Source organism: Elephas maximus, chromosome 17 (genome assembly GCF_024166365.1).
Source record: "Elephas maximus indicus isolate mEleMax1 chromosome 17, mEleMax1 primary haplotype, whole genome shotgun sequence".
Taxonomy (NCBI): Eukaryota; Metazoa; Chordata; class Mammalia; order Proboscidea; family Elephantidae; genus Elephas; species Elephas maximus.
The window spans coordinates 85,218,350-85,244,041 of NC_064835.1; the positions used below are offsets into that span (position 1 = coordinate 85,218,350).

General features: G+C 43.3%; 2 protein-coding genes across 3 annotated transcripts in view; both read right to left on the bottom strand.

Moving 5' to 3' along the window:
• Positions 1–6,916: 6,916 nt before the first annotated feature.
• Positions 6,917–17,746, bottom strand: PDCL3 (phosducin like 3). Of its 2 annotated transcripts, none has more exons than XM_049856179.1 (6): positions 17,642–17,746; positions 15,713–15,842; positions 13,362–13,452; positions 12,816–12,959; positions 10,736–10,944; positions 6,917–7,291 (listed from the first exon to the last, which is right to left on the bottom strand). In XM_049856179.1, the coding sequence occupies exons 1-6, from the start codon at positions 17,645–17,647 to the stop codon at positions 7,149–7,151; spliced, it is 723 nt and encodes a 240-aa protein (XP_049712136.1). In that variant the 5' UTR covers positions 17,648–17,746; the 3' UTR covers positions 6,917–7,148. The 2 variants fall into 2 exon arrangements, with proteins under 2 accessions (XP_049712136.1, XP_049712135.1); XM_049856178.1 differs by lacking the exon at positions 17,642–17,746 and adding an exon at positions 17,202–17,282.
• Positions 17,663–25,692, bottom strand: part of NMS (neuromedin S) — a 28,381-nt gene continuing 20,351 nt past the window's right edge. Inside the window, exon 11 of the mRNA XM_049856373.1 lies at positions 17,663–17,849. Within this exon, the coding sequence (XP_049712330.1) occupies positions 17,663–17,849 (187 nt within the window). The remainder of the gene's footprint in view (positions 17,850–25,692) is intronic.

Genomic DNA, 25,692 nt, shown 5'->3' on the forward strand with positions numbered 1-25,692 from the left:
ATTTAGGACTCTCCTGCTTTCCCGGCAAGTAAAAGCATTTTTTAAGCACACAGTGAGCCCTTTTATTTATAGAAGTGAATGTACCTTCGATTCTTTTTTTCTCATCTTTCTTTTTCTTATTATGTGCCTGATATATAAGATCCATTCTTTTACTTTCAGTCTTTCAGAAGCCCGTGTTTCAGATGTAAACAGCATAGCTGGTTTGTGTGTTTATTCAGTCTCATAATTTTTGCCTTTTGATTTCTCGTGATTACTGTTTTGGGTTTATTTCTGACTTCTTACTTTGGACTTTCCAAGGCCCAGTCTTTTCTGTTCCTTTCTGGTCCCTTGAATTAACTGACGTTTTTTTGTTTTGTTTCATTTTTTCCCTCCTAATACTTGAAAGGAAACCCTGGTGGTGTTGTGGCTAAGAGCTACGGCTGTTAATCGGAAGGTCAGCAGTTCAAATCCACCAGCCGCTCCATGGAAACCCTATGGGGCAGCTCTACTCTGTCCTATTGGGTTGCTATGAGTCGGAATCAACTTGACGGCAGCGGGTTTGTTTTTTTTAAAGGTTATATTCTATTTTTTTCTCTTTCATTGCTAACTAAAATATTTTTAACATAAATATTTAAGTCTAAAGACTTTGCCAATCTTGAGTGATTTTTAAGGATCTAAGAACACTTGAACTCCAATTAATCTCCCTTCAGTGTGCACGCTATTTTGTCCCTTTTTTTATTTTTCAGTTCTATCTTCCTTTTAACGTCACAAATAAGATATTATTTGTATTGTTTTGAAAAATTAATGATTGCTCAGATTCACTTTATTTTTTCTTCTTTCTGTTTTGGTCACCATGCTTTCTTGAACTTCAAACCTTCCACCAGAGTTTATTGTCCTTCTACACAAAGTAAATCCTTTAGATTTCTTTTAATGAGAATCCATTGGTGGTAAACTTGTTCAGTCTGTGTCTGAAAATATCTATTTTATCATAATTCTTAAAATATAGCTTCACTGTGTATTAACAATTCTTGCTTATATTTATTTTTTTCTTACCATTCCACTGTCCTTTGGCTTCTGTTGATGCTGTTGAGAAATCAGTCTAGTTGTTGTTGTCTCGTAGGTCCTCTGACTTTTCTCACCAGCTCACAGAAGTTCAATGCACCAAGGTGTGGTAGATGCCCCTGGTGAGAAAACTATTTCAGTATCTGCTTATCTTTTTTGGGAGTCCTGCTTTCATTTTGTTTTCTTGCCTCTGAGAATGCTTTCCTTTTTTGACAGCTCAGTGACACATTTAGAACTTTAAAAAAAAAATGTTTTATCGAACATTTTGAGTTTTCATCAGGTAGGTTACTTAGGATATCTAGTCCTTCACACATTGGAAATGGAAGCTCAAGAGTCTAATTCATCAACTTAATAACAAAAAGACAAATAACCGAATCATAAAATGGGCAAAGAACTTGAATAGACATTTCACCAAAGAGGACATTCGAATGGTCACCAATCACATGAAAAGATGCTCAGTGTCATTAGCCATCAGAGAGACGCAAATCAAAACCACAGTGAGGTACCACTTCACTCCTGCTAGGATAAAAAAAAAAAGATTAAAAAACAAATGTTGGCAAAGATGTGGGGAAATTGGTACCCTTATTCATTGCTGGTGGGAATGCAAAATGGTACAGCCATTGTAGAAAAATAATGTGGCAGTTCCTCAAAAAACTAAAAGTAGAACTACCATTTGACCCAGCAATTTCACTCCTAGGTATATATCCAAAAGACTTGAAAGCAGAGACTTGCACACCGATGTTCACTGTACACTATTCACAATAGCCAAAGGTGGAAACAAGCTAAATGCCCATCAACAGATGAATGGATAAACAAAATATGGTACAAAAATGCCGTGGAATACTACTCAGCCAGTACCAGAAGTGAAGTCTTGATACATGCTACAGTATGGATGGGGCTTGAAGACATTCTGCTGAGCAAAATAAGCCAATCACAAAAGGACAAAGATTGTATGACCCCACTTTTATAAAAAGACAAGGAAAGGCAAATGTATAGAGAACGAAGTTTACTAGTGGTTACCAGGGGTGGGAGGGAGGTGGGTAAGGGGGATTAATGGTGATGGAAAAATCAATTGATTAAGGGTAAAGTTGCACAGCTAATTATTGAAATTGCTGTCAATAAGTTGTGTGGCAGTTGTATGATGGATATTGTCTTAGTTACCTAGTCCTGATATAACACACATACCACAAGTGCGTGGCTTTAACAAACAGAAATTTATTCTCTCACAGTCTAGGAGGCTAGAAGTCTTAATTCAGGGTGCCAGCTCCAGGGGAAGGCTTTCTCTCTCTGTCAGCTCTGGGGGAAGGTCCTTGTCATCTATCTTCCCCAGGTCTAGGAGTTTCTCAGCACAGGGATCCCAGGTCCAAAGGACACGCTCCAGTCCTGGCACTACTTTCTTGGTGGCATGAGATCCCTCTGTCTCTCTGCTCGCTTCTCTCTTGTATATCTCAAAAGTGATTGACTCAACATAACTGCCACTAATCCCATCTCATTAACATCATAGAGGCAGGATTTACAACACATAGAACAATAACATCAGATCACAAAATGGTGGACAATCGCAATACTGAGAATCATGCCCTAGCCAAGTTGACACACATTTTTGGGGGACACGATTCAATCCATAACATGTATATTTCCAACAACAACAAAAAAGAGTAGCTGCTGAGGCTGATTATGTGCAACCAAAAACCTCATGGGATTTGATTCCTTGGTTTGAAGGTTTAGGGTCATGGTTTCATTGGATAGCCCAGTTAATTGGCTTAATAATGTTTAGTGCTTCTGCTCTACCTCCTAATTTGTTGCAGAGTACCTGGGGTCTTCAAAGCTTGCAAGCAGCTGTCCCAGGCATAATAATCAGTCTCTAATCACCTGGAGCAACAGAGGAAGAAGGAGAGTCAGGAACAGGAGGAGGATATGGAACGTGTAGCTAATTACCTCCTTTGCCATGAGACCAGAAGAACTGGGTGGTACCAGGCTACCATTATTGAACATTTTGAACAAAGATTCCATAGAAGAATCCTGATCAAAAGGGGGAAAATGCAGAACAGAATTTCTAATTTTCATGGACTCTAAACTTTCTGGAGCCATGTTTGGAGGATGAATGAACCCCTGAAACTATTGCCCTGATATAATCTTTAAACCTTAAACCAAAAACTTTCCCTAAAACCATCTTAAAACCAAACAATAGTGTAGCTTTGTTGTTTCATTGTTGTTAGGTGCTGTCAATTCGGTTCTATGTACCACAGAATAAAAAACTGCCCAGTCCTGCACTGTCCTTACAGTTGTTGTTACACTTGAGCCCATTGTTGCAGCCACTGTGTCAGTCCATCTCGTTGAAGGTCTTCCTCTTTGTTGCTGACCCTTTACCTCACCAAGCATGATGTCCTTCTCCAAGGACTGGTCCCTCCAGATAACATGTCCAAAGTACGTAAGAAGTCTTACCATCTTTTGCTTCCAATGAGCACTCTGGCTGTACTTCTTCGAAGACAGAGAACTACCAAGAAAGAACTTCCAAGGAAGAAGTACCCAGCACTTGAGTCCCACTTAAGAAAGGACTAAAACCCTTCCTCATAACCCTTTCCACTGAACACCAGAAGACAGGTTATAGGCATCCTTCCTGTCTGTTTTCCTCCGGTTACTATGCGTTTTTGCTGTGGAATTAGATGAACTCAATGCTTACGAGCCAAGTCTTATTGTCAACGTCACGTTAATCATCCTCCAAATGAAATGAGAAGTGGGGAAGTCTCCCAGAATTAATTAAACTACAGAAACTTAAAGATCAGGCTCTTAATCACAACACTACTTTTGGGATAGAAATGATTCTTTTTTAGAATTTCATTGTGGTAAAATATATACAACATAAAGCTTGCCACTCTAACCATTTTTAAGGGTACAATTCAGTGATACTAATGACATTAACTTTTTAAATCAAGTTTTAGTCAACACGACTACAAAACTGCCTTTGTCCTGGGTGTTCTGTTGGTCAGGGCTCATTAGCCAACCTCACTAGTTCCTAATCTTCTCACGAGCTCAGCGAAGGGCTTTGGTCTGGTGTGAAGGGAAGGAAGATGATGAGGCAGTTGTCACACACACAGATCAAAGTGGCAGAGTGAATACGGGCTCCACAGCACAATGCCGCCTGCCACCCTCCACCACTGTGGACACAGCTCTCTCCGTGGTGTGGGCATTACAGCTCTCAAGCAGATGCAGTACTTGAGCTTCCCACCTGTGTTTCTCCCGTGGCATTTCATTTTAATGTCAGCCACCAAAAGAAAATCAACGGAAGAAGCTCTCCTACAAAACCCTTGAAACCAGCATACAAGTGACAGCACTGACCAAGTTTATTTCAACCCTGCAATTAAACTTTCATGAAAAACCCTTTAAGGCAAACTGTTACATAGGCTATATTCTCATCAACAGCACTGGCTCTCATTTACATAAGAAAAAAATATTCACTAACACAGCCACTTCTGACCGATAAAAAAAGGTCACAGCTGCTTGCTATTCTTTAAATCATAGCAAAAACAAATTTTATAATACAGTCCAAAAAAAGTGACTTGTATTTTTAAGATTCGAACCAACATTAACTAAGCATTACCTCATACAGCACAAATATTAGGAAATCATATCTTCCCAAATTTTTTTATCAATGTCAATTTGTCAGAAAGTGCTAAATGCCAAGGACTCTGGTCCAGAAAACTTTATTTTTTTATGATTGATGTATAATTTATCTACTTGTTTATATCCTTTATGAATTGAACTGTTCCCCCAAAATGTGTGTCATCTTGACTACGCTATGATTCCCAGTATTACTTATCCTCCATTTTGTAATGACGTAATTATCCTACATGTTGTAAATCCTAACCTCTATGTTAATAAGGCAAGATTAGAGCCAATTATGTTAATGAGGCAGGACACAACCTACAGAATTAAATTGTATCTTGAATCAATCTCTTCTGAGATATAAGAGAAATGAGCAGAGAAGAGAGGGACCACCTACCACCTAGAAAGAAGAGATGGGAGCAGAGTGCATTCTTTAGACCTGGGGTCCCTGCACTGAGAAACTCCTAGACCCAGGGGAAGATTGACGACAAAGACCTTTCCTCAGAGCTGACAAGAAAGAAAGCCTTCCCCTGGAGCTGGTGCCCTGAATTTAGACTTCTAGCCTCCTAGACTGTGAGAGAATAAAACTGTTAAAGCCATCCACTTCTGGTACTCCTGTTATAACAGCACTAGATAGCTAAGACAATATCTCATTTCCAAAAAGAATTTCATGTGGCCTTTTACGATAATCAAGATTAGCCGACATTTTAACAGTTTGAGGCAATAACTATTTTAACTACAAAAGAAATAGAAAAGAAAGATGGCAGTAACTGGAATCTTTCAGTTATGGCTTTGATAAAATGATGTTTTATAAAAATTATTGCCTTTCCCCATCAACAAATGAATGGATAAATCATGGTATATTCAACAATGGAATACTACGCATCAATAAAGAACAGTGAGGAATCTGTGAAACATTTCATAACATGGAGGAATCTGGAAGGCATTATGCTGAGTGAAATTAGTCAGCTGCAAAAGGACAAATACAAGACCACTATTATAAGAACTCGAGAAATAGTTTAAACAGAAGAGAAAATATTCTTTGATGCTTACGAGGGGGGAGGGAGGAAGGGAGGAGGGTATTCACTAATTAGATAGTAAATAAGAACTCCTTTAGATGAAGAGGAAGATAACACACAATACAGGAGAGGTCAGCACAACTGGACTAACCAAAAGCAAAGAAATTTCCTGAATGAACTGAATCCTTCAAAGGCCAGCATAGCAGGGGTGGGGCTTTGGGGACCATGGTTTCAGGGGACATCTAGGTCAATGGGCATAATAAATTCTATTAAGAAAACATTCTGCTTCCCACTTTGGAAAGTGGCGTCTGGGGTCTTAAACACTAGCTAAGTGGCCATCTAAGATACAATTGGTCTCAACCCACCTGGAGCAAAGGAGAATGAAGAACACAAAAGACACAAGGTAATTATGAGCCCAAGAGATAGAAAGGGCCACATAAAACAGAGACCACATCAGCCCAAAAGCAGAACTAGATGGTGCCCAGCTACAGCCAATGACTGCCCTGACAGGAAACACAACAGAGAACACCTGAGGGAGCAGGAGAGCAGTGGGATGCAGACCTCAAATTCTTATAAAAAGACCAGACTTACTGGTCTGACTGAGATTAGAAGGACTCCAGAGGTCATGGTCCCCAGACCTTCTGTTAGCCCAAGAAAGGAACCATTCCCAAAGCCAACTCTTCAGATAGGGATTGGACTGGACAATGGGATAGAAAATGATACTGGTGAAGAATGAGCTTCTTGGATCAAGTAGACACAAGAAACTATGTTGGTATCTCCTGTCTGGAGGGGAGATGAGAGGGCACAGGGGGTCAGAAGCTGGCCAAATGGACAGGAAAAGAGAAAGTGGAGGGAAAGAGTGTGCTGTCTCATTATGGGGAGAGCAATTAGAAGTATATAGTAAGGTATATATAAATTTTTGTATGAGAGACTGGCTTGATTTGTAGACTTTCACTTAAAGCACAATAAAACTATTGCCTTTCTTCTAAATAGAATACTAAGATTGTTTTTGCCAGATGTCATTCTTATGTATTATTGGAGCTAATAGTACTGTTCCTACCTTTATAAAAGAATAAGGAAAATAAACAACAATGTAACTATAAAGTCGGATTCACAATTTTTTCCACTGTATAATTTGTTCACATTGAAAAACTCCATATCCCTTTTTATATAGTGCATGTCAATAGGCAGTGAACAGACTTTTACGGCTTACTTACAAGGTACGCAAGGAAAACACAGACATTCACCATACCAGTATCTCGTTTTTATTTTTATTAAGGAAATGTCATTAATTTAAAAAGAGAGCTGCAATGAAATTTAAAAAGATTCCCAGCAATGATTATTTCTGAGATGTATAAGATTTTCAACATAATTTTATATAAAAGGCTAAAAACTAAAGGATTAAGTTCTGCATTTTCCTTTTTAAAAAATCCAGGTAACGTGTCACACCGAGAACACCCGGCAGGTTATCATGCTGGCGCCTCAGTCATCCTCGGAATCACTGCCTCTCCTTGTGGGGACCGAGCTCCGCACCGACGACAGTAACGCGTCTTCTACTCGTTTCCTGGGATTCTCCTCCAGGTCCGTCTTGATTGCTCCAGATTCAGATAACTGCCACTCCAATTCTACGTGATAAAGAAAAAGCAAGTCGACTAAAGAGCGGTCCTGGATGGGGCCCCTCACACCCTGAAGTTCACCAAGTTACATTTTTTTCCAAAAAAAAAAAACTAAATCATCAAGATTTCAGGACAATTGAATCTTGTGCCATAATGTTAAGATGACTAGAAGTGAGGAAAAAAGCCAGCCCTTTAGGAAAGGAAGATGGAAAATACTTTCAAACACTTTTTTAAAAGATGAGATCAAATGAGAATTACAGAAATTGGAAACTTTGTGGAGATTTTTTAAAAAATACAAAGGCTAAACCTGTTTTCTAATGACTATAGTTTCTCAGTGTGGGCAATTACAAAGGAAAGAAATCAGCACGGCACACTTAAAGGAAATAATTTTCACAGTCCTGCTGGCCATCTAATTACATCTAATTTTAGTTAAAAAGAGGAAATTCTTGAGCCTCACACTCAGTATCTCGGTCTATTATAGTCAAAAGACAAATGCATGACACACTGGAACTGCGTTATTTGTACCAAGTGATAATGATAACTTAAAAAGTGCCTGACAGTAAAGAGTCAGTAACTAAAGGCTCAGATCCTGCGTCTCTCTCTCACGCTCAGTGGAACCACCAAGGGGGCGGGATGTTCGTGAAGCAAAATCAGCTGGGGGGCTCTCTTCCTGTAGACGAGAACCCTGGCAGAAGGAGAGAACTAGCCAAGAGATGGTAAAACCAACAGCCCGGGCTTTAGTTACACCTGCTTTAAACATGCGTCAACAAGTGACACTCTGCCAATGAGGTGCTTCTGCACAAATCTGACAACCGGTTTTACTGAAACCATATTAATCTGCAAACCGCTCTAGGGATGTGAATAACACTAGTATTTTCAGCACTAGGTAGCGTGGTTGAATGTTATGAAAATTCAACAGATTTCTCAAAACTCTTTAAGATTTCTGATTCTTGACTCAAAAAATACATATCCACATTGTTGCTGCTGTTGGGTGCCGTCGAGTTGATTTCAACTCATAGTGACCTCGTGTAACAGAGCAGAACTGCCCCATGGGACTCCCTGGGCTGTAATCTTTATGGGAGCAGATCGCCAGGTCATTCTCCCATGGAGTGGCTGGGTAGGTTCTAAACCTCCAGTCTTTCAGTTAGCAGCCCAGTACCACCAGGGAGTTAGCAGCCCAGTACCACCAGGGAGATACATGTCTGTATTTAATGCCACTGTTTATTTATAAGCTATAATCATTATTAATATAAACTTCGCTAATCCTCAAATATGACTTTTTCTAGAAACAAAGACTGTAACTACTATTGTATACCTATCTTTCTGCACTTATGGTACTTTCAAAAAGGTCAAAATAAAATGCAAAATATTTAGTTTGAAATGTTGTATGCCTTTGAACAATAGAAAAATGACTGTAAAATTGTTGTATTTTATATACATATTTGTGCATGTGTGTATAAAGATGAGTATCTTAGTAGCTGTAAGAATGGCAGCAATGTGGCATCTTACCTCCTCTAACTTCATGATGGGGAGGAGAGAAAATCAAGAAAGATGGGCATCAGCCCAAGGCAGGTCCCCATGAGGCAGAGGTCGGACAAACCTCCCCTCTCGACCCTATTCATCAATTCTGAAACCAGCCGTCCCTCCCACGACACTCTCTACTTCTCTGCTGGGTTCGATAATTCGTTGCAATAGCCACACAGAACTCACAGTTATGGGGTTTACTAGGAAAGTAAAAGGTTACAATTCAGGATCAGGAAGGACTCAGGATACAGTTCTTCCATCAGAACAGCCTCTTCTCAGCTGTGCCCACAGGCAGGCCTCTCTCTGGCTCTTGGACCCTCAGCCTGGCCTCTGCCTTGCTCAGACAAGTGTTCCAAAGCTCTCTAGTTCTGTCAACAAGTACCCACAGAAAGCTACTCCACCAGTAAGCCTTGGCCCAAAGGCACCCAGCTCTCACTCCACGGGTCAGGACTCCCACCGTAGCCACTTGCTTCGTGGGCTGGGAGGCTCACGGCACCTCCTCATGCCAGTCTCCTGGTTCTGCTGCTGCCATTTCTCTGCTGCCACTTCTCACGCCTTCTCCAGTGTCACAGCTCTCTGTCTCCTGGGTCTAGAGGTTCTCAGCACAAGGACCCCAGGTCCAAAGGTCACACTCTACTCCCAGCTCTTCTTCCTTGATAGTAGTAAGGTCCTCTCCTCAGCCTTTGGGATTGGCTTCTTTTAAGCCTAGTGGGATGGCAAAACTAACCAATCCCCTCGCTAGGATTTCATACACCTTATTTGCATGGTCTCATCCCAGCAAGGGCGTCATGTACCTTGTTTGCATTATTAGTAAGCCATCCAATTCCCTTGGTGGGCCACAAGCACTGTATTTGCATAGTCCCACCCAATCACTTTGTGGGAGTTACAAGACCATGCATGGCTAAGCCAAAATTAAACCAAGCCCGTTGCCGTCAAGTTGATTCCAACTCATAGTGACCCTACAGCCCCATAGGGTTTCTAAGGAACGGCTGGTGGGTTTGAACTGCCGACCTTTTGGTTAGTAGCCAAGCTCTTAACCACTGTGCCACCAGGGCCCCATGCATAGCTAGAAAGATCATATTTAGTAATTCAATGGACCGCAGTAGTAAATAAAGTCATGTTTTAAAATTATGTTTTTAAAGACCAGTAAAGCATAGACGGATAGAATATTTCAGTAAGGAGATAAAGAATTTCACTTGGTGGGAGGCCTTCTGGCCTTGGGTCGATATACACACATTGTATGTACACACATTGTGTGTACATATGTATACTGACATCTCCAGGTGTAACAGGTGCAAAGGAATAAAAAAACATATCCTTCAGGGAGTTAAGAGGTAGAATTAAATACACTTCTAATTTAAATTGAAAAGCTACTAAGACATTCAACTGCAAAAATATTTCCATAGAAAAAGCTAACGTGTGTGTATCAGCACTTGTGACTAACATGTTCATGAAAATGAAATAAAAAATGAATGATGTGACGCTGAGCTACAACTCAGAACACAACACATTAAACTGTGGAAACAAACTATATTAATATAGAAAACACCTATCTTTAAATCCCCTGTGCCTTCCTTAACTGAAAATTATCAGACCTCATTTTAACTGCCCTGATTTAAACCAAACCAAACCCGTTGCGGTCGTCAATTCCAACCCATAGCAACCCTAGAGAATAGACCAGGATGGCCCCACAGGGTTTCCAAGGAGCAGCTAGTGGATTCAAACTCCCAGTCTTTTTGGTTAGCAAGCGAGCGCTTAACCACTGCTCTGATTACTAGTCTAAAATAAGGGATTCAATGTGCTTATTCCCTTTTAGCCACCACTCACACAGAGGAAGGATGAACTGAGCAAATCCTCATAACACATGTTTAGGAGTGGGTACTCTCTTCAGTAGTATTATTCCTCCCTCCATCTGTAAGACCCCCTTACCGTCTCTTGTCAGGTTCATGCCACCAAACACTAAAGGACCAATAAACTGAGCTTTGATGTCTCCTTCAAGGTAAACAAATATTGTGGGCAGGTTCTTATCAGGATAATTGGGTATACAGGTTGTTGAAATGGCTTTGATAAATTTAACATCAGGAAACTTCCTTGCAAGTCCACTGAAGTGTTGGTTTATCAGGGCACAGAGGGGGATCCTATAAAACAGAAAGAAAAAAGAGAAGGAATTGTTGTGATCCTGCATTTATACAAAAGAAAGCTCAACTACCCTCCTACCCTGTGTAAAACCTCATATTAGCATCACATATGATGCTACTCTAGGCCAAGATAACTAGCATTTTTAAAAACCTTTCTAATGCATTCAGGAAAAATTAAGAACTCAAAATCAAAGTCCGATTTAATCTAGCTCAATCATAAGACAGAAAAATAACTTAAATGTAAAAAATAATTGCTACAACCCTTCTGTAAGGTTGAATAAGAGAACATTCAAGATTTAGAATGTGTGAGGTCTCGGGACATCTAGCTCAATCGCCATAACACAGTTTATAAAGAGTATGTTCTACATCCTACTATGGGGAGTAACATCTGGGGTCTTAAAAGCTTGTGAGCAGCCATCTAAGATACTCTACTGGTCCCACCTCATCTGAAGCCAGGGGCAATGAAGAAAACCAAAGACACAAGGGAAAGATTAGTCCAAAAAGAATAACTGACCACAACTACCACAGCCTCCGCCAGACTGAGACCAGCACAACTAGGTGGTGCCCAGCAACCACCACAGATTACTCTGACAGGGATCACAATAAAGGGTCCCAGACTGAGCTGGAGAAAAATGTAGAACAAAATTCTAACTCACACACAAAAAAGGCAAGACCAGGCTTACTGGTCTTGGAGATTGGAGAAACCCCAAGAGTATGACCCCCGGACACCCTTTACCTCAGTACTAAAGTCACTCCTGAGGCTCACCCTTCAGCCAAAGATCAGACAGGTCCATAAAACAAAACGAGACTAAATGGGAACACCAGCCCAGGGGCAAGGACGAGAAGGCAGGAAGGGACAGGAAAGCTGGTAATAAGGAACCCAAGGTTGAGAAGAAAAGAGTGTTGGCATGTCGTGGGGCCGGCAACCAGTGTCACAAAACAATATGTGCACTAATTGCCTAATGAGAAACTAATTTGCTCTGTAAACCTTCATCTAAAGTGCATTTAAAAAAGAAAAAAAGATTTAGAATGTGCAAGATAGGTCAGAAGGCATTTCCTGCTTTACAGAAACTCCTAGTCAACTGACGACTCTATCGCAGAAGAACAAGACCAGGCAGGTGGGAAGCAACAGAGAACAGCTGCAGCAGTTCCCACAGAAAATTATTATAAAGGTCACCCTTGCCATCTACAAGAGTGAGGAATTACACTGAATTCTGAAAAGCCAGACCTTTTCCAGACGGGTAAATAACTTAGGAATTCCCTTCCAACAAAAGTCTTTATTACTACATGTCAACACAGACATGAATATAATACGTTAGTTACGAGATAGTAACTTGAAAATCTCAAGATGAAAATTAGGCATTAAAAAAAAAATAAGGTTTGTGAAAATGAGTAATCAAAACACATAAGACATGGCCCCTGGGCTCTCTGTTACCCCAAAACTAAAACCATTCCTGAAGCCAACTCTTCAGACAAAGATTAGGCTGGGCTATAAGACATAAAATGATACTGGTGAGGAATGAGCTTCTTGGCTCAAGCAGGCACGTGAGACTATGCGGGCAGCTCCTGTCTGGAGGGGAGATGGAAAGGCAGAGGGGGACAGGAGCTGGCTGAACGGTCATGGGGAATACTGCACGGAGAGGAGGAGTGTGCTGTCTCATCACAGGGAGAGCAACTAGGGTCACAGCAATGTGTACGTTAAGTTTTTGTATGAGAAACTGACTTGAACTGTAAACTTTCACTTAAAGCACAATTTAAAGAAAACACATAACAACACCAATAAAATAAATGACAACCCGGATTAAGCTCAAGGTGTTCAAGACATAAATGCAAACGAACATTTTTAAAGACAACGCATAAGAGCCGCTCACCCTTGCTTGTAAAGGTGCAAGACTACCCACAAGCCCTCACCAGCTTTAGTAACTTCTTGAACATAATCCTTTCCAGAGATCTCCAAAACTTCTCCAAATTTATTCTTCAGTTTAGTTGCTTTCCACTCAGCCAGTCTTTGCTGCCTGCACAACAGGACAAAAACGTCTTATGTACACACATAGATGTACACACGCATACATGTACACAAGCATGTACACATATACATGTACACGCACAAACGTGCACACATACATGCATGCGCACACAGATGTACACACAGATGTACACATACATATATGTGCACACACATACATGTGCACACATACATGTATACACACACATCTATCTTTCAGACAGCAACCTCTGTAAAAGGTCCAGGTTTATTTGCCTCATGACAAAACCTAAGACCAGTTCACTGTAATCTGCTATATTATTATTTAATTAGTCCTTCCCAAATGCTATCTTAGCCAGGAAATTCATTTTTCACAGGACACTCGTTGTATTACCCAGCAGAAAACCCAACGGTCCCTCTGGGCAGCACTGACCTGTACATTTCAATAGCATGTTCGTCCTCCTCGTTAAACTCATCTTCATTATCCTCCAGCTCTTCCAATGTCATATCTTCATACGTTTTCACTGGAAATAGTTACGTTAGCAAAAAGCAGAACATTTAAAAGACAAATAAGCGTGCACTTTGTTTTTGTCTTCACTTTTCTCCTCAAGATGCACACGCCACATCAGAAGATCCCCAGCCCACCAAAACCAAGTATTTAAAGCATTACGCTAATAAGAAAGAAATTGAGGTGTTTTATAAAGCTGTAACTATGTCGACACCTAGAGGCTTGACTGTCTTACCTCGGCACAGTTATAAGGACAGGGATGAGGAGGTTCTCATGGGCAGGGTGTGCCAACGGTTCTCATCACAACCAAGGAGACAAGGAACCTAGTCAGTGTCCCCCACCCCCGGAGCACGCCCTTCCTGGAGCTAAAGGGGATTATCACATTACTTTTTGGTCTTTTCTTATGAGGGTTAGGCAGCCTATCTTTTTCTAACCAATAATTATAAAACCAGTAGCTTATTCTTATTGCTATACACACTCATGCTTCTGGCCATCAGATCAGGCTCTTGTCCCCCTCATCAACTCCAAGAAACCGCTCTAATCAAGGTCCACAAGGGTCTCCAGCAATTCCTGGTCCCTGTCCTTCTTGACCGATAAGCAGCATTAGACCCAAACGATTACTGCTCCTCCCTGAAAGACCTTCCTACCCTGGCTTCCAGGACACCCCCTCCTCCGGCCTCTATGGCTGGCCCTCCTTTGACCCTTCACTGACTGGTGTTTCCTAGGGCTCAGACCTGGGGGACTCCTTGTCTTCTTTATCAATTACTGACTCATTGCTTTAAATACTATCAATATTCTGACAACTATTTATGCCTCTAGCCCAGACCCAGCTTCCCACCTAACATTTCCATTTGTCTAATAAGCATCTCAAACTGAAGATGGCTCAAACTGAGTTCCTGCTTTTACCTCCAAACCCGCTGTCTCTCAGCTCTCCCCATCACAGCTGCTGGTGACTCTGTTCTCCTAGTTCTTCAAGCCCAAAGCCTTGCTGTCATCCTTGGCTCATCTTCCTCTCACACCCCATATAAGACCCACCGGCAAATCCTGCCCCATAGGGTTTCCTAGGCTGTGATCTTTACGGGAGCAGATCACCAGGTCTTTTCTCCCATGGAACGGCGGGTGGGTTAGAACTGCCAACCTCTCAGTAACCAGCCAAGCCCTTTAACCATTGCACCACCAGATACCCTTACAATAGGAAAAAAAAAAAAACCATTGCCATCAAGTCGATTCCAACTCATAGCGACCCTACAGGACAGAGTAGAACTGCCCCATACAGTTTCCAAAGAGTGGCTGGTGGATTCGAGCTGCCAACCTTTTGGTTAGCAGCCCAAGCTCTTAACCACTGCACTACCAGGGTTTCCGTACAATAGCACGCAGCACATAGTAATCATTCAATAAACATTTGCTGGGTGAACGCTTGGCAATAAATCCCTCCCTCAATAAATCTTTCTCTAAATCAGCTGGGAACAGGGGACAACGGCACTGGCCCCTGTGATCGACTGATCTCAAACCCTGGCATGCATCAGAAATCCTTTCGGGTTCTTGTTTACCATGGAGCTTCCTGAGCCCCATCTCTGGTCTGACTCAGTAGGGACTGGGAGTTATTTTTACAAGCACCCCGATGGATTCCAATCCAGGTGGTATGGCCACCCCACATATCGCAAACATCTCATGTCTCCCAAATTAAGTTATTTTAATTCAGTATTATCAGTCAAACCACAGAGACAGCAAAGTATAACCTCAGGAGAATACAAACACTAAAAACTTCTTTTGAACAAATTTTCATGACATTATCCATTAAACTCGTTGCTGTCAAGTCCATTCCAACTCATAGCGACCCTACAGGACTGAGCTGAACTGCCCCATACGGTGTCCAAGGAGCGGCTAATGGATTTGAACCGTCAACCTTTTGGTTAGCAGCCGAGCTCTTAACCACTGCGCCACCAGGGCTCTAACATTATGCACAGTGAATCACACACGAGAAAGTCAGATGCAGATATATTTTCTTCAGGGTCATCATACGCTTCACCTGACACAGACAAGGAACTATGGAACTGAAAGGAGCCTCTCAAGTCCCCCTAATTCCACAGCCCAGGAAGGCGAGGGCTAGAAACATCCTGTGACTCGCCTGAGGCCATATGGATTGTCTCCAGGCCAGCATTCAAGTCCCTGTCTCCTGACTCCTGCTCAAAGGATCCTAACCAAACCAGTCAGAGGTTTTGAAAGTTGCTCCCTAAGCCAGACAGACAGCAAATGAAGACCATGAGCAAGCTCACCAACTGACTGCTGAAGGGCTCGCTGCTTGTCCTCTTCTGCTTCCTTTTCCAATTCTTTCGAACTCTCCTTAGAAGGCAAGATGCCCTTTTTGCGTAAGATGTCATTCCACTCGGTGTCTGCATTGGGGTCCTAGAAGGGGAAAGTCAAGGATACCATAAGAGCAAAGCCCAGTGTGGAGGGCGCCATATTGGGCAAGGAGTCGAATGGGAAAGGTGGTGGAAGAGAGGAATGCAAGCCAAATTATTCTGCAGCCTCTCTCTGAGAAGGTGTCAAATGCCCATAGCGTCTGTTCTGCTCCTACATTCCTTCCCCTCCACCCAAGGAATAGCTTATCTTGGGTAACTCACGATACGATGGGCATCAGCCTAACTGCTGTTCATTATTTCTATTAATGACTCAGAGTGATTCATTCAACAGATATTTATAAATAATGGAGACCTGGGGGCACTCAGTTGCTAACCAAAAAGTTGGTGGTTTGAACCCACCAGCCGCTCCACAGGAGGACGATGTGGCAGTCTGCTTCCATAAAGATTCACAGCCTGGGAAACCCTGTGGGGCAGTTCTACTTTGTCCTGTAGGGTCGTTATGAGTTAGAATCAACTCCACAGCAACAGTTTTATACATAAATTACTGCACTAGGCAGTAGGGAAGTGGGGTGAATCCAAGTGACCTATGTTACAGTGAAGGAGAGACGGGCAATGAACAAATAAACCAAAAGATACATATTTACAGGGTGCAGCAAGGGCAACGACCAACAACCACACTGCTGAAGAGTTACAGGTGGCTCTCATTCCACAGAAGTTCTCTTAGAAAAGGTGACATTTAACCATCACCCAATGGTGGGAAGGAACCAATTACCGGGTTGACGGCTTGGGAAAAACTTTCCAGGCAAATGGAGCAGCAGGTGCAAGGACCCAAGAGCAGAGAGACTGTGACATTCTGAGCATCGGAAAGCCCTGAGGGGCTGCAGGAGACTCAAAGGGGACGAGGAGAGCCTGACACCAGGCTGACCAAGTTCTCTAGGGGCCAAACCTGAGAGGAAGATCTGAGACCCCGTGGAGCAGTTAACAACAGCTAACACTGAGCACTGGGTGCTGGGCACTCTTCCAATTCTTTTGCCACATCCACTACCCTGGAGAATGACATCATGCTGGGTGAGGTAGAAGGGTCAACAAAAAAGAGGAAGACCCTCCACGAGATGGGTTGACACAGTGGCTACAATGAAGGGCTCAAGCACAGCAACGACTGTGAGGATGGTGCAGGACAGGACAGTGTTTCGTTCAGTGGTAAGCAGGGTCGCTATGAGTCGGAGCCGGCTTGACGGCACCTAACAACGACTCACCTAATCCCTACCACAAGCCTAGGACACACGTGCATTTAGAAAAATACTGACGCGCTGGAACAACCGTATTCAAAAGGGGGCGCACCCCAATCGGAAGAGCAACACCGAGGGCGGGGTGGGGAGGGAGACAAGACCACGAGTTTCACCAGTTTTAAGTGGTGGGACCCTCCGGCGAGATCCTTCACTCCTCTGAGCCTCCGCTTCCACATCTGTACAATGGGTCCATAACACACCTGCTCAGGCCACCACGGGAGTTAACGAACAGGAAGTCATTTTGTCAGGTGGGATCCGGCGAGTCCTTCGCAGACCCCGGGAGGAGCCGACCTCGCCCAAAAGAAGCGATGTAGCCGGGGCACTAAGTGGGGGGTCACCCTAGGACGGGGCGCCCAGCCCGCAGGTCCGGCGCGGGACCACGCCCGCCCTGCCGCATTGCGCCTGCGCGGGGCCTCGATGCGCGCGGCGCTCCTCCCGCGCCTTGGCGCCCGGCGCTTCCCGTAGGCCGGTCGGGACGTCCGCCGCCGGCTCGGGCCGAGCTGGACAAACGGGCGCCGCGGCCTCCAGACCCCGCACCGCCCACCACGCTCACCTGCATCTCGTTTCCAATCGCTCAAGCCAGGCCGGCCGCTGCGCCCCTCCCGCCCCTCAGCTCGCTTCCGCGCACGCGCGCAGCCACCGCCCCGCCTCCTCCCCCGGCCGGGCCTTGGCCCCGCCCCCAGGAGCGAGCTGGGCGGAGCCAGAGGCGAGGCCGAGGTCTCTGAGGCTGCGCCCGCTCCTTGACGACCGGCGTGGGCCCTCTGCGCGTGCGCGAGGCGGGGCCCGGGCGCTCACGTGACCGTAGGCGATCTGAGTTCTACCTTATTTGGTCTCTGGCGGAGGGATTGTGGGGCTGGGTGGTGCCCCGACCCAGCGGTTCCTTCTCAGCAGCAGCCCCAAATCTATAAGGAAGTCTCAGCTCCGCCTTGGGAAAGGCCCGCTTCGACTAAGAAGTCAGAAATAGAAATGATGCAGGTTGCCTGGAATCACCCACTACCTTTTCAGTACCGGATAAGGCAACTCATTCATAAATATTTATTGAGTACCTGCTGTGTACCTAGCACTATTGTAGGCTCTGCGGATACCAAACCAAAAAACCCGTTGCTGTCCAGTTGATTCCAATTCAGAGGGACCCTGTAGGACAGAGTTGAACTCCCACATAGAGTTTCCAGGGAGCGCCTGGTGGATTCGAACTGCCGGTCCTTTGGTTAGCAGCTGCACCCTTAACAACTGTGCCACCAGGCCTCCATGGTATGATAATGTACCTGAAGAAAGCCAGGAGAATCAAGTCTTAAATGCATACTGACGATACAAGAGTCCAGAATGGGAGCAGGACATAAAAAAAGCAAAAAAGTAGCTTTCATATATATTTACAATAAAAAACAAGAAAGTATATGGGACCCCAGTGACAATAACAGAAAAAAAATAGCGTTTTGGAATAAACTTAAGTTCACAAAAATCTACGTGAGGAAAATTACAGAACTTTCCTGAAGATCCAAAAGTGAACTTGAACAAAAGCAAAAATGTTCTTCGTTTTTGAATAGGATGACTCAACATTATAGAGATGTCAATTTTCCTCAAATTAATATGCAAAATTTAACAGCTTTGTTTCAATTTTAAAACCCATCAAATTACTTTCTGAGACTAGACTGATTCCAAAGTTTGTTTTCCTTTTATGGTGAGAAGCAGTTTTAATTCTCTTGGAATCCAGATTACTGGGGTTCACAGAGTTGGGGTGACCCACCCAGGCCATTTGCCCTTAGATGTCCTTTTGAACCTTGAGCTGTGAAGAAACTGGTTTTCTAAAAGTCACCTTTGAGTCAGATAATGGGCTAGAGAAACAGTAAGACTTTTGCCCTGGCATTGTGCTCTTTTGAAGAAGTTGGACAGTCTCTGGAAACAGAGGCTCCAAAAATCAGACTGAGTTCTTTTAGGGTAAATCAGTAATTAATTGTTCTTCGAGGCAATGCTGTATCAAATCCTTCCTGACCACAAATTGTTTATCAGTTCTGTTCCAGCCCTTTTTGCAAGGCAATGCCAATAAGAGTTGGTATAATAAAGTTTCAAGGTTCTCTCATTTTAAGAACACTTCTGACTCTCTAGTCGAAAGTTACCCCGATTTGTGAATCGTGTATTCAGTAGACTTCAATCCATTTATATTGTTGGCTTAAGAGGATTTTTGTTTTAAAAATGGAAAAATAAACATGCAAGAATATCAAAGGGTGGGGGGAGAGCTAGTCCTACCAGATATTAAAACAATGTGGTGTTGTTGGATGAGTAGACAAACAGATCAACAGAACACCATAGCAAGTTCAGAGCAATTCCAGAATTAGAGCCAAGTAACAATGAACATCCCTGTATGCTTAGGGTGGCATCTCAGTCCACTAGGGGAGGGGAACAGGCTTTTTAATAAATGGTGTTGGGGCAATCAGATAGCCATTTGAAAGTAGAGAATATTGGGTACATGCTTCACTGCGTATATCAGAATCAAAATTGAAAGCATAAAAATACTGAATTCAGAGCGCCAGCTCCCGGGGAAAGGCTTTCTCTCTCTGTTGGTTCTGGAGTAAGATCCTTGTCGTCAATCTTCTCCTGGCCTAGGAGCTTCTCAGTGCAGGGACCCTGAGTCTGAATGACGCGCTTCACTTCTGGCTCTTTATTCTTGGTGCTAATGGGGTACATTTAATAAAAGCGAGAGGGAGACGAACTCTGAAGTTATACACAATGTGTGGATTTCTTAACACCAAGTACAGGAAAAAATCTCTGCATTTAGCCTGAGGGAATGTGACCACAGAAATGTGACTTGGGCTTAGACACACTTCACAGAGGATTCTTCTGAAGCTCGGCTCCATAGGCCATTACTATTCCTTTATGCAAAATGCCAGGTGTTGATGACTCTTGTTGAAATTGCTAGAAAAGCTACCGCTGGCATTAAAATTTGATGACTGTCAGTTTTATAGGATCATAAATACAGAAATGATGTTATTAGCCCATCACTCCTTCTCCTCCCAGGGAAAGCCGGCAAGCGGGTTCACATCTTGAGCTGATCTCAAACATTCATTTCTTTTTAAGACAAAAGGCACTTATGTAAAGATTCAGCTGAGTGACCATGGTTAAAGCAGCAATTTTAATGAGCTGTCCTTCAGCTTGGGACTCCAGGGCTGCTGCCAAATAAATTAAAATTCCATATTCCAAGTATGATTTATGTTTGGTTTTGAGGCAGCCATCTTCCTGAGACTTCTGGTGTTTTGCAGCTTGCGTGTAATTTCTCAGTTAGTGAGAAATTACACTGATCTCCCTTTCTTCTAATTGTCTTCCATCCCCACTTACCCAAAGTCAAAAAAATAAGACACATGGACTGGTTGTGTTATTACAGGAGGTGATTGCATGGCTGTAGGTCTCTGCCAGTTTTGAAGCTAGCTGGAAGTTACAGTGATTAAGAGACAAAGTGGCAGGTACGATTCGATGCTGAGATAGTATCTAAAGTGAAAAGCATTTGGAAGGGGCTTTTGGAGCCTTGATGACTACAGAACCCAGTGAGGCAAACACTATAAAAGAAATGTTTAGGGGAGGGTTTTGGTAAGCAATGATCATTGAGACTACTCTTTTCCCAGAAAGTTAGCTGGCTATTGGACTTCATTATAGAACTAGGGCTCCTACAGGTTTTACATAACCGTAAAAGAAGTCAAGTACTTCGTAAACATCAAGTGGAACGTCTCATCGGAGGCTCTTAGCCTCAACTGGTCTGCACAGGGTTGAAGGGCATGCTTAGAGCTTCATCTGCCTCAGGTAAGATGGCCCCTGTTATGGGTTGAATTGTGTCCCCCAAAGAGATTTGTTGAGGTCCTAACTCCTGGTACCTGGGAACATGACCTTGTTTAGAGTTAGGGTCTTTGTAGATGTTGTTAGTTAACATGAGGTCATCCTGGTGTAGGGTGGTCCTAACCCAATCTGTGTGGTGTCTTTATAAAAGAGGACAAGAGACACAGGCAGAGGAAAGAAGACCATGTGAAAATACATCCATGAGCCAAGGAACACCTGGGCCTAGAAAGACCTGGGAGAAAAGAGAAAAGATTTTGAGAGGGAGCGTGACCCAGCCAACATGTCGATTTGAACTTCTAACCTCTAACACTGTGAGACAACAAATTTCTGTTGTTTAAAACCACCCTCTTTGTGGCATTTTGTTTCGGCAGCCTAGGAGACCAGTATAGCCCCTCATGTGTACCCCACCTCAGCCTCAAGCAAGATCTGAGATGGCTCCACCAAGCCCCACTGTCTGAACACCAGTGCCTACCTTTTTCTCTTATATCTTCACTTTAAGTAAGTTTGGCCCTACTGGGACCTCCAATCTATTGGCCCAGCATCTTTTCATTGTTGCTCACTCCCCTGAAGTTATAAGGAAGAGGTAAGGATTCGTATCACAGCCCTTCGCTATGATCACACTAGGCTCACTTGCTTTCGTCAAGCTTGCGTGTCATACTCCAGTACTAGTTACATGCCACGTTGGTGCAGCTCACAGCAGCTATGGAAACACATACAACCAACCTGACTGGTCTTACTTTAAATTTATGACCACACACTTCAAGTGAGCTTCTATCTACCGCCCTCTTTTATTCACTCTCCTGTCCTAGAGGACAATTTCAAACCTTCTCCTCCCTTTCCCTCTCCCGATTCTCAGAAGATCATCTTACATCTTATTACATCACTAACAGTATTTTATTATTGCAATTAGAAGAGAATTTCTACATGTTTCCCTGACTGTACCAGCCCATATACATCTGGATCCATTGACCCTACCGTCTTCCTGCTACGTGCTTGTTCTCTTTGTGCTACTGAGAAAGGGCAGCACCCCTATTTGTGTCCTGGAGCCCCCCTGCCACATCCTACAGGACTTTGTTCTGGCAATCATTCCTTTTCCTGTTCTTGTACCATTGGTTTCTTCCTCTCTACTGGCTCATTCTTATCAACATACAGATGTACTGAAATACTTCGAATGTTCAAAACCCTTCCTTGCCCCTACAAGACCCTCTCCCTACAGACACGTTCCTCTGTGTCTTTCTAACAAAGCTCCTTGAGAAAGCTGTCTATGCTCACTGTCTCCACCTCCTCCCCTCCCATCTATTCAACTCACTGCAGTCAGGTTTTTTTTTTTTTTTTACCCACTGAATAGGCTTTTGTTCAGGTCACCCATGAACTTCACATTGTTAGATCCGACAGCTCAATCTCAGTGCACGTCTTCCTCTACTCTCAATGGATTTGACATGATTGCTCCCTCTCTCCTTCATGAAACAGTTTCATTGCTTGACTACCTGGGCCCATGTTCTCTAGATTCTCCTACCTCACTGTTTGCTCCTTTTTAGTTCTTTTTGCTGGATCCTTCTTCTCTTCCTAAACTTTAACCTTGGAATTTCACAATGGCTCAGTTCTCAGCTGTCTTTTCCATCTAAATTCTCTTCTTGGGTGATCGCAATTAGTCTTTTGGTTAGGAATGCCATCTCTATGCTGAACGGAACCCTGGTGGCATAGTAGTTAGGTGCTATAGCTGCTAACCAAAAGGTTGGCAGTTCAAATCCACCAGCCGGTCCTTGGAAACCCCGTGGTGCAGTTCTACTCTGTCCTATAGGATCACTATGAGCTGGAAGTGACTCGAAAGCAATGGGTTGGGTAGGGTTGGTCGATATGGTGAGGGCTTCAAAAATGAAACTTCCAACATGCATGCGTGCATAAATGATTCTAATACCAGTTCTGGAGCAAGAATACCGAGGTTTGTATTCCAGCTCAAATGCTTTCCCCTAGTGTTGGGCAAGCTACTAATTTCTCTGGTCCTGGCTTTCCCATCTGTAAAATAGGGGTGAAAATAATAGTACCTTCCTCAAGAGCTAATACACACAAAGGGCTTATAACAGTCCTTGGCACTTAAATATTTAATAATTGTTAGCTATTATAAATATTAGGAAACCCTGGTGGTGTAGTGGTTAAGAGCTACAGCTGCTAACCAAAAGGTCAGCAGTTCGAATCCACCGGACGCTCCTTGGAAACCCTACGGCGCAGTTTTACTCTGTCCTCTAGGGTTGCTATGAGTCAGAATCAACTTGAGGGCAACAGGTTTGGTTTTGGTTTACTATAAATATTATTCTTCTAACCTTCTACCATGTGCCACTTCCACGCCTGGACCTTAGAACATTGTGCATACATGCCTCCAGCTTTGAAGATGCAGGGTATAGTGAGGTTCGATTTTCAGGGTCCTGAACCTCTAAACAGAGCCCTGTGGTCCAGTAGTTAAGAGCTTAGGCTGCTAACCAAAAGGTCGGCAGTTCAAATCCATTAGCTGCTCCTTGGAAACCCCGTGGGGCAGTTCTACTCTGTTCTGTAGGGTCACTATGAGTCACAGTCGACTCGATGGCAATGAGTTTGGTTTTGGGCTTTTTAAAAGGAGTCCCTGGGTGGTGCAAACGGTTAATGTACTTGGCTACTAACCAAAAGGTTGGAGGTTTGAGTCTACCCAGAGAGGCCTCGAGAGAAAGGCCTGGCAATCTACTTTCAAAATATCAGCCATTATCTACATGATACTACAAAAACTCAACTACAAAAAGACAAATAACTTAAATGCTAACAAGCGGCCATCTAGATGCATCAATGGGTCTCAACCCACCTGGATCAAAGGAGGATGAAGAACAAGAACACCAAGGTCACACGACAACTCTGAGCCCAAGAGACAGAAAGGGCCACGTGAACCAGAGTCTTACATCATCCTGAGGCCAGAAGAACTAGATGGTGCCCGGCCACAACCGATGACTGCCCTGACAGGGAGCACAACAGAGAACCCCTGAGGGAGCAGGAGATCAGTGGGATGCAGACCCCAAATTCTCATAAAAAGACCAAACTTAATGGTCTGACTGAGACTAGAGGAATCCCGGCGGTCATGGTCCCCAAACCTTCTGTTGGCCCAGGACAGGAACCATTCCCGAAGACAACTCATCAGACATGGAAGGGACTGGACAACGAGTTGGAGAGAGATGCTGATGAAGAGTGAGCTATTTGTATCAGGTGGTCACTTGAGACTGTGTTGGCACCTCCTGTCTGGCGGGGAGATGGGAGGGTAGAGAGGGTTAGAAACTGGCAAAATTGTTACGAAAGGATAGACTGGAAGGGCTGACTCATTAGGGGGAGAGTAAGTGGGAGTATGGAGTAAGATGTATATAAGCTTATATGTGACAGACTGACTTGATTTGTAAACGTTCACTTAAAGCTCAATAAAAATTATTAATAAAATTAAAAAAAGACAAATAACCCAATCAAAAAGTGGGCAAAGGATATGAACAGGCACTTCACTAAAGAAGACATTCAGGTAGCTAACAGATACATGAGGAAGTGCTCACGATCATTAGCCATTAGAGAATGCAAATCAAAACTACAGTGAGAAACCATCTCACTCCAACAAGACTGGCATTAATCCAAACACAGAATAATAAATATTGGAGAGATCGTGGAGAGACTGGAATACTTATACACTGCTGGTGGGAATGTAAAATGGTACAACCACTTTGGAAATCGATTTGGTGCTTCCTTAAAAAGCTAGAAATAGAACTACTATGCAATCCAGCAATCCCACTCCTTGGAATATATCCTAGAGAAATAAGGGCCTTCACAGGAATAGATATATGCACACCCATGTTCATTGCAGCACTGTTTACAATAGCAGAAAGATGGAAGCAACCAAGGTGCGCATCAACGGATGAATGGATAGATAAATTATGGTATATTCACACAATGGAATACTACAAATCGATAAAGAACAATGATCAATCCGTGAAACATTTCATAACATGGAGGAATCTGGAAGGCATTATACTGAGTGAAATTAGTCAGTTGCAAAAGGACAAATATTGTATCAGACCACTGTTATAAGAACTTGAGAAACAGTTTAAACAGAGAAGAAAATATTCTGTGGTGGTTATGAGAGTGGGGAGGAAGGGTGAGAGAGGGGTATTCACTAATTAAATAGTAGATAAGAACTATTTTAGGTGAAGGGAAAGACAACACGCAATACAGGAGAGGTCAGCACAAATGGACTAAACCAAAAGCAAAGAAGTTTCCTGAATAAACAGAATGCTTTGAAGGCCAGGGTAGCAGGAGTGGGGGTTTGGGGACCATGGTTTCAGGGGACATCTAGGTCAATGGGCATAATAAAATCTATTCAGAAACATTCTGCATCCCACTTTGGAGAGTGGCGTCTGGGGTCTTAAACGCTAGCAAGCGGCCATCTAAGATGTATCAATTGGTCTCAACCCATGTGGAGCAAATGAGAATGAGAAACACCACAGACACAAGGTAATTATGAGCCCAAGAAACAGAAAGGGCCACATAAAGCAGAGACTACATCAGCCTGAGACCAGAAGAACTAGATGGTGCCTGGCTACAACCAATGACCTCCCTGACAGGGAACACAACAGAAAGCCTCTGAGAGAGCAGGAGAGCAGTGGGATGCAGACCTCAAATTCTCGTAAAAAGACCAGACTTAATGGTCTGACTAAGATTGGAAGGACCCGGAAGGTCATGGTCCGCAGACCTTCTGTTAGCCCAAGACAGGAACCATTCCCAAAG

Coding starts and splice junctions, on each gene's coding strand:
- PDCL3 (XM_049856178.1), bottom strand. CDS start 17,264: ATGTGGAAGCGGAGGCTCAGAGGAGTGAAGGATCTCGCCGGAGGGTCC. Junction 13,453..15,712: donor AGCCCTTCAGCAGTCAGTTG/GTGAGCTTGCTC, acceptor AACTATTTCCAG/TGAAAACGTATGAAGATATG. Junction 12,960..13,361: donor CATGCTATTGAAATGTACAG/GTCAGTGCTGCC, acceptor CCTGTTGTGCAG/GCAGCAAAGACTGGCTGAGT.